Source organism: Perkinsus marinus (assembly GCF_000006405.1).
Source record: "Perkinsus marinus ATCC 50983 genomic scaffold scf_1104296960350, whole genome shotgun sequence".
NCBI lineage: Eukaryota > Perkinsozoa > Perkinsida > Perkinsidae > Perkinsus > Perkinsus marinus.
In genome coordinates, this window is record NW_003206190.1 from 115,099 (window position 1) to 122,409 (window position 7,311).

The 7,311-nt window shown below is 49.7% G+C and overlaps 3 protein-coding genes across 3 annotated transcripts; all 3 read left to right on the forward strand.

Annotated features, from left to right (window-relative positions):
• Positions 1-96: 96 nt before the first annotated feature.
• On the forward strand, positions 97-4,228 carry Pmar_PMAR013253 (hypothetical protein; the record flags this gene model as incomplete). Its single annotated transcript, XM_002772865.1, has 21 exons — positions 97-315; positions 371-540; positions 589-646; positions 692-796; positions 841-959; positions 983-1,130; positions 1,439-1,557; positions 1,606-1,809; positions 1,859-1,957; positions 2,004-2,129; positions 2,178-2,376; positions 2,428-2,503; positions 2,547-2,692; positions 2,839-2,963; positions 3,133-3,232; positions 3,279-3,406; positions 3,502-3,628; positions 3,677-3,746; positions 3,849-3,941; positions 3,995-4,070; positions 4,114-4,228. The coding sequence occupies 21 exons, from the start codon at positions 97-99 to the stop codon at positions 4,199-4,201; spliced, it is 2,595 nt and encodes an 864-aa protein (XP_002772911.1). The 3' UTR covers positions 4,202-4,228.
• Positions 4,229-4,296: 68 nt separating this feature from the next.
• On the forward strand, positions 4,297-6,359 carry Pmar_PMAR013254 (RuvB DNA helicase, putative; the record flags this gene model as incomplete). The annotated part of the gene is made up of 10 exons (XM_002772866.1): positions 4,297-4,409; positions 4,538-4,641; positions 4,685-4,935; positions 4,980-5,063; positions 5,113-5,216; positions 5,276-5,462; positions 5,508-5,602; positions 5,651-5,728; positions 5,959-6,150; positions 6,197-6,359. The coding sequence occupies 10 exons, from the start codon at positions 4,297-4,299 to the stop codon at positions 6,357-6,359; spliced, it is 1,371 nt and encodes a 456-aa protein (XP_002772912.1).
• Positions 6,360-6,456: 97 nt separating this feature from the next.
• Pmar_PMAR013255 (hypothetical protein) lies at positions 6,457-6,978 on the forward strand (the record flags this gene model as incomplete). Its single annotated transcript, XM_002772867.1, has 2 exons — positions 6,457-6,583; positions 6,755-6,978. The coding sequence occupies 2 exons, from the start codon at positions 6,457-6,459 to the stop codon at positions 6,976-6,978; spliced, it is 351 nt and encodes a 116-aa protein (XP_002772913.1).
• Positions 6,979-7,311: the final 333 nt, after the last annotated feature.

The following is a 7,311-nucleotide window of genomic DNA, read 5'->3' on the forward strand; positions in this document are numbered from 1 at the left end:
ACTAGTAGTAACCATACCACACCTTGGTCAGATTCTAACCTCAATGCCTTAGCCCAGGAGACATCAGCGATGATAGATAGTGAGAGTTCACAGTTGATGTCGGCAGTACCGGCTGTCATGCATGATTTGCAATGCATGAAGGGGGACGTGTCCAAGGGGGAGGGGAGGTTGGCGAAACTAGTGGGGGAGTTGGGCAGTCGGGATAAGGAGGAGCAGCGCCAGACGCAGTTGTTCATTGCTAAAGTCGATAGTGGGAAGGGGAAATTACAGGCAGCGAGAACTGCACTGGGAGAGGCATATAATTGGGATGCGAGGGTGATGATGATGACGGAACGATGCCGTTTTCTTTCACATTTTTCATTGATCTCAGATAAGGGAATTGGATAGTCTGCTGCATAGGGGAGAGTTTAGGGAGTTTAAGGGGAAGATGGGGGAGATCAGGGAAGCCCTTGATGGTGGCTTGAAGATGCTGCCGGACTATGAAGACCGAAGGCAAGAAATAGAGTCGATGCAGATGAGCCTTCAGAGGGAAGTTAGGAGGTAGTTGTTGTAGTGGTGACAGGTGGTGACAGTTGGTGTGCATGGCAGGAAGGTGGGCTCGGCTATTGACAGATGCAATTCTAAGCAGTTGAGAGTTTGTTATGATGTAGTAGAGTTTGGGGGTGTGTTTGCGATAGAACTGTGGTAATAGGCATATCGAGATGATATGAATGTTGGGAAGGGTGGTCTGGAGGAGTTCGAGGAGGCGGTGTGTGCTGCTATGAATACTGTGGTTCAAAGGAAGTGGACGGCATATGTGAGGGAGGGGGTTGTACTGTGCATGCTATGGTGTTGGAGTAGTTACAGTCATCATCGTCATCTTCGGCAACTAGCAGTGATCTGGAGGGAGTAGATGCAGTGTTGTCGGATAGTGAGGAGGAGGATGGGGGAAGGGGAGGGGACGATGGAGTGGACGGGGTGTAGGTGGTAGTAGTGGTGATAGGATGTGTGTTGTGGGAGTTATGGAGGTCAGCATCGGCTTCTTCCATGCCTTGGCGGAGGCCCTAGTAGAGCGGCTGGAGACGCTGGCGGGTGTGAAGGATGGTGATGGTCTGTTGATGAGGAAGTGCATCTTATCGGCTACGAAGGAGGTAAGAAGGGTTCTAATTGTGTCGATGTTCCTACTTCCCCGTTATCAATCTCTACTTTTGAGGGGAAAAGAATATACTTTTATCAGCGCATTGATATTCTTTCAAGTGTTATGATCAATGTGGAAAAATATGCACACGGTCAACTGCATGTGTTGGTGATAATATGGAAATTCTGAGGTCGGTTTTTATATACTTCTACCCAGAATCGTGTAAGGTAGTGAGAAAACGCACGAGCTCAGTTGAGGAAACCAAACGAATTCTCCCACACCTGTTATCATGGGTGGTTTTTGGTAAGTGATCATTTTCAGTTATTCGGCCCGTGGGCACCGCGCTGTAAGGCTCTACCAGGCCGACCCAGGGAGTTCCTATATTCCCTATCACGGGGATTTAATCACTTGAAGCGGAAGATGCACTTTGAAGATGACGAGTGAGCAATGGGGAATTTCGTGGCGCGTGACGTTGCGTTTTATGGTAGGTGGTCGCGTATATGCGCTCAGAAGTTGCTGGATAGCAAGTTGCTAGAGAGCCTAGTTCCGGGACTGTTTCTCCCTGTTGAGGGAGGTGGCGGTGTGAGGAATCCACTGAGTAGTGAGGAGGAGATGGAGGAGGTAGAGGAGGAAAGGAGGAGTAGGTTGAGCTTAGCTGATGGGCTCATCTCATTGGAGACTAGGGTGATGAAGTAAGGTCTCCCTATTGCCCTTTGGAGGGTATGGTGGTATGGGTGGTAGATACCAGACGGCTATAGTGAGGTCGGGGAGTGCTGGGCTCGAAGGCTCACTGAGTGCGGCAGCGTTGGCTCCTCTGTGGTCGAAGGAAGTTCATCAACTGTGAGTTTGCTATGCATGTTGATACACATCGTGTAAGTGGTAGTAGGTATGAGTCATTTTGGTATACTACCGTAAATCGCTCTATCTCTGGGATGGTGGCTAAGGTGTTTAAAATGTACTCGGCACAGGGAGATGACAACGCTGATTTCTCTACGCTGCTCGCGAATTGCCGGTAGGGGAGTCCTTGGGAGGGATTGGGTGGTATTAGGGTGGTGTATAGGTCGGTGAATCAGAGCATGGGCTCCCTGCGTGTGGGCGCGGAGGAGTTCAATAATCAGCTGAGGAGTATAGCGAGGAAGGCGAGTGAGAAGGCTGAGGAGGGGGAAGTTGAGGACGCCTCGGTGGGTGTCATTTTGGCATCCATCGCTCATGGTGATGACGAGCACGAGGTGACTACTACTACTGCTGCTGTTGATGAGGTAGTTGCTAATGTACATGTACGACACGGAGGATTCTCTTTTTCTTTTTAGGTCTGTCAGCGAGTGAATAAACTCATCGTGGAGGGGCTGTGTTCGCCGATTAGTAAGAGGATTTTGAAAGGCTATGGTAGGAGCGCTTATTGGGGTCGATGTTGGTAGGAGCTGCGTAGGTACACTGGCGGTATGGTCGGAAAGTAGTAGTAGTCGAGGGCAGCAAGGAGGGGCCATGCCCTCTGCTAGTGTCACCTCCCTCTCTGAACAACTATTCCTATACGTACCATACCTGAGCAAGAAGGCTAAGGAAGGAGAGGATGATGTGAGTGACTTAGTAGCATGCTGGCCGCTGGAGTTGATGATAGTGTGTTAGTAGGGTGAAAATAATTTTTTCCCTTATTCCGATTCTGCAAGAGAGTTTTTTCCGCGCGTTGCATGGCGAATGCTTATTGGAGTAGTATGCGTTAGGTACTCCGTTCTCAGTGGGTGCCGGCAGTATTCCGGAGAGCGGCTCAGACCATCATCACGGAGATCGATAGTGGTATCACTATCATCACCGAATCTGGGCTAAGGCAACTCAATACTGACTTGAGGTAGAGGACTACTTTGGATGAACATTCACTCTGGGGAAAAAATATTGTAGGGCATTCTTTCCAAGTACTGCTATTGCACTGTAGGAGCAGCACACGTAGTATTGTAGGGGAAGTTTTATGCGGTTAGATTTGATGATGGGCGGGGGGGAAGTATGTGTCTCGACTGTAGTTACTCTTTGAAGATTATAGTGTCGTTGTGGAACGGGTGTCGTCCAGAAGAGGAAATGCCGGAGGCTGAGGATATGAAGAAGTGGATACATGCTACCCAGGTGAGGACATTGAGGATGCCTTGGTGTCTTGTGAGGTAGGGCTTAGGTACTTCTGGAGACCTCTTCTGTAGGGGCAGTTGCTGAAGCCAAGGATGACCCAATCGTACTGAAGCTATCGAAGGCATTAGAGGCCGCGCACGCCACTCCCCGTAAAGAAACAGGGAAGAGCCCACGGTCGTAGTGGGGCCCAATCGTAGTTTCTGTGCCCGGCTTGGTCGTGTTATCGCGGGGGGGGAGTAGTGGGGTTAATGTAGTGTTAAGGTGATGAGGTTCCAATCGTATACCCCTCAAGCGGAGGCGTTGAAGGACTTGAAGAAGGAGCCAGTGTCAGCGGAGCCGATAGAAGAGGAGTTGAATGCTGAGTTGGACCAAGTCATGGACTATGCCCAGATAGAGGTGGGAGGAAGGTTGGTAGGGGGAAGGTGAGATGTTGACTTTCTTCAGGAGAACCGCGCATCGATTCTGCCACGTCGGCCTAATTGGGATTTGAGACGAATGTATGCTGAACGGACAAGTAGGTCTCGGGTTCGATCCCCGGTACGGGGAATTTTTCCAATGAATATTGGGGACAGTGTATTGTGACGATTATACCAATCGTGTGGACGTCGAAGGTCAGGTCATTTGAGCAAGCAGACTGAGAGGTGTCTCCTCCGCTTGATGCAGGAGGAGATTCGGAAGGCCGAAGGGGCTGAGGCCACCACTGGAGAGGGTAAGTTGAAGCCTCACAGAAGCATTGACCTCTCTTTTCCTTCTTGATTACAGCCAACACCCCTACTGCTGGTGAGGTGGCTAGCGAGCCGGAGGAGATGGAAGTGACTGAGGAGGATAAGGAGTTCAGGTAGGAGTGGTATTGAGAGGGTATCAAGTAAGGAGCACGGTAGGCACTTGGCGCGAACCTTCCGTGGTAAGCCTGCTGCTACTTCTGAGGGGGAGCTGGAGGAAGAAGTCCGGCCTCAGACTAGGACGTAGAGTATTCAAATAACAGTTTCCATCGGAAGGGTGTTGTTGTTATATGGGCGGCAGACACATTATTGGTAGTGAGTGTTGTGGTAGTCTGTGAGGCTATGAAGATTGAAGAAGTTCAGTCGACCGTGCACTCTACTCGTATTGCGAGTCATTCTCATATCAAGGGCCTCGGTCTGAAGCCAGATGGAACAGCGGAGCCTATCGCGAATGGGTGAGGGGAAGAGTGGTGCTGGTCACCATTAGTAAAAATAATAGTGCTTTTTTGTGTAGTGTAATACTACATGGTGTAGTTATGTTTCATGTAGTGTAATGATAATAAGAGTAATAGAGGTGGTTTAGGTTGGTGGGCCAGGAGAAGGCAAGGGAGGCGGCTGGGGTAGTGGTGGATTTGATCAAGAGTAGGAAGATGGCTGGTAGGGCTCTATTGATGGCAGGAGCACCGGGTAATACCATAGGGGTTGAGGAGAGTTGAGAGAGGAGTGGTAGGTACTGGCAAGACCGCCATTGCGTTGGCTATTGCTCATGAGTTGGGGCCTAAGGTGCCCTTCTGCCCTATGGTGGGTAGTGAGGTGTACAGCTCTGAAGTGAAGAAGACAGAGATCCTTATGGAGAACTGTAGGAAGGCTATTGGCATTAGAATCAAGGAAACCAAGGAGGTGTATGAGGGAGAGGTCACTGAACTCACCCCTGAGGAAAAGCCCGACCCTTTGGGAGGCTACGGCAAAGTCGTGTCATCTGTAGTGACCACTGGCTCCTACGAGTAGTAGCTGTTGTGGTCCAGGTCCAGTTGGGGTTGAAGACTAATAAGGGCTCGAAGACTCTCAAGTTGGCGCCTTCCATCCACGAGCAGCTCACCAAGGAGAAGGTGAGTAGAGGGTAGTGGTAGTAGTAGGGAAATGTAGGGTTGCTGATAGGTATCTGTGGGGGATGTTATTTATATAGAAGCTAATTCTGGTGCGGTGAAGAGGGTGGGAAGGAGCGATCGCTATGCAACTGAATTCGATCTGGAGGCCGAAGAGTAATTTCTAACCTCCTTCGTATCTTCCATGCTTCAACCTTGGATTCTCACATGAACAGATATGTACCGGTTCCCAAAGGGGATGTTCACAAAAAGAAGGAGGTAGTCCAGGATGTTACTTTGCACGACTTGGACATGGCCAATGCGAGGCCGCAAGGGGGAAATGATATCGCCTCTGTGATGGGACAGTTCTTCCGTCAGAGGAAGACTGAGGTTACTGATAAACTGAGAGCTGAGATTAATAAGGTAGTCTGTCAGGGAGGCAGTGGAGGGTAGAGGATAGGGGCTCAGGTGGTGAACCGATACATTGATCAAGGCATTGCGGAGTTGGTCCCAGGCGTGCTCTTTGTTGATGAGGTACACATGCTGGACATTGAGTGTTTCACGTAATACCACACCATTCTCACTTCTTCCGTACATATAGCCTTCCCCAGGTATCTAAACCGTGTCCTGGAGTCGCCTCTATCTCCTATTATTGTATTCGCTACGAATAGAGGTATATGCACTATAAGGTGGGACTTATGGCCGTATGGGCTTCCAGTGTTAGAGGAATATACGTTCGCTTCCCTCAGCTGAGTTGAGAAGAGTTCCTCTCTCTTACTATAAGAGTTTACTCAAGACTTAGGGTAGAAGTATATAGAAAGCAATGAGGAATTCAACTTAGTTTCTCACGAATTTTCATATCAGCGTCCACATGCAGTTGACAATGTGCATATTTCCCGCACACTGTTGTCTTCTTCAGGGGTACCGAGATTGTATCGCCTCATGGCATGCCTATTGACCTTCTGGACCGGCTGGTCATCATTCGGACTCTCCCTTACTCGGTGGATGAGATCGTTCAAATCGTCGCTATCAGGGCTCAGACGGAAGGCCTGAGTGTAGCTGAGGACGCTATGGAGCTCCTTGGGAAAGTCGGCCATGCTACGAGTCTAAGGTGAGCAGTAGTAGTAGTACTGTTGTAGTAGATGTTGTTGGTGTAGGTATTGCCTACAGCTGTTGGCTCCTGCAGCGGTGGTGGCAGGAACATATGGTAGGGAGAATAGGGTAGAGAAGAGCGACATAGAGGAGATCGATGGGCTGTTCTTTGATGCGAAGAGTAGTGCTAGGCTACTGATCGAGCACAAGGATAAGTACATATCATAACGCCACTATGGTGTATTGATAGTAGACGTATTTGTGTGATCTCTGATAGGGTGAATTGCGTTGCCGAGTTGTCTTCTTGTTGTTCTATCAGTTTTCAATGCCTTTAGTACATGGATCAGCACCGGGCATGTTAGGAGTGCGGGAGATAGACCTAGGCGCATCGCATGTAGTAGAGGGAGATGAGCCGGTCTTCACTCCTCAGTCCTTGACCAGGTTTACATTGGGTAGGTGCTGTCTCCTGGTCTGCGGTGTAGTGATGTCTTCCAGGACTCCCAGTGTGGCCTTCGAGTGTGGGAATCTGGGATCGTTCTCGCTAGGTAGCAGTGCCCTTTGGACCCCTCACCCTATCAGAAGGCTTTATGGTAGGTACCTCCTCTCCATAGACTTGCCCTCAGGACTGTCCGTACTGGAACTGGGATCTGGCTGTGGCATTGCTGGTCTCGCAGTTGCGGCCTTCCTCTCACCCTCTAGTATCTTCCTCACTGATGGCAATGAACGCACTATAAAGAATCTTAATTATAACGTCATCGCACTGCAAAGCTCTCTAATGACCGTCCCTGTTGTTGAACGATTCACCTGGGCAGTGGACCCCTGCCCTGGGGGCGAAAATTCGACTTAGTCATTGGAAGCGATCTGCTGTATTCTAAGGAAGGGGCGCATCAACTAGCAGTAGCGATTGATGAGTGCCTCAGTGGAAGAGGTAGAGCGATTTTGGTCCTCCCTGCATACCGCTCGGATGAATCACAGACCAGGGCTGCTTTCAAGCGTACCATGGTAGAGAGAAGGTTCTTTCTAACAGAAACGGCCGTAGCGTTCCCCACGGATGTCAAGATAGCCGATAAGTATCTCTGCCACGATGGAACATTCGAAGTGTTGGAGTGCCGTAGAGTTACTGGTGGTATATAGCAAGTTCTTCAGTTTATTGAGCTCAGAGTAGAGTTCACGTAGAGTG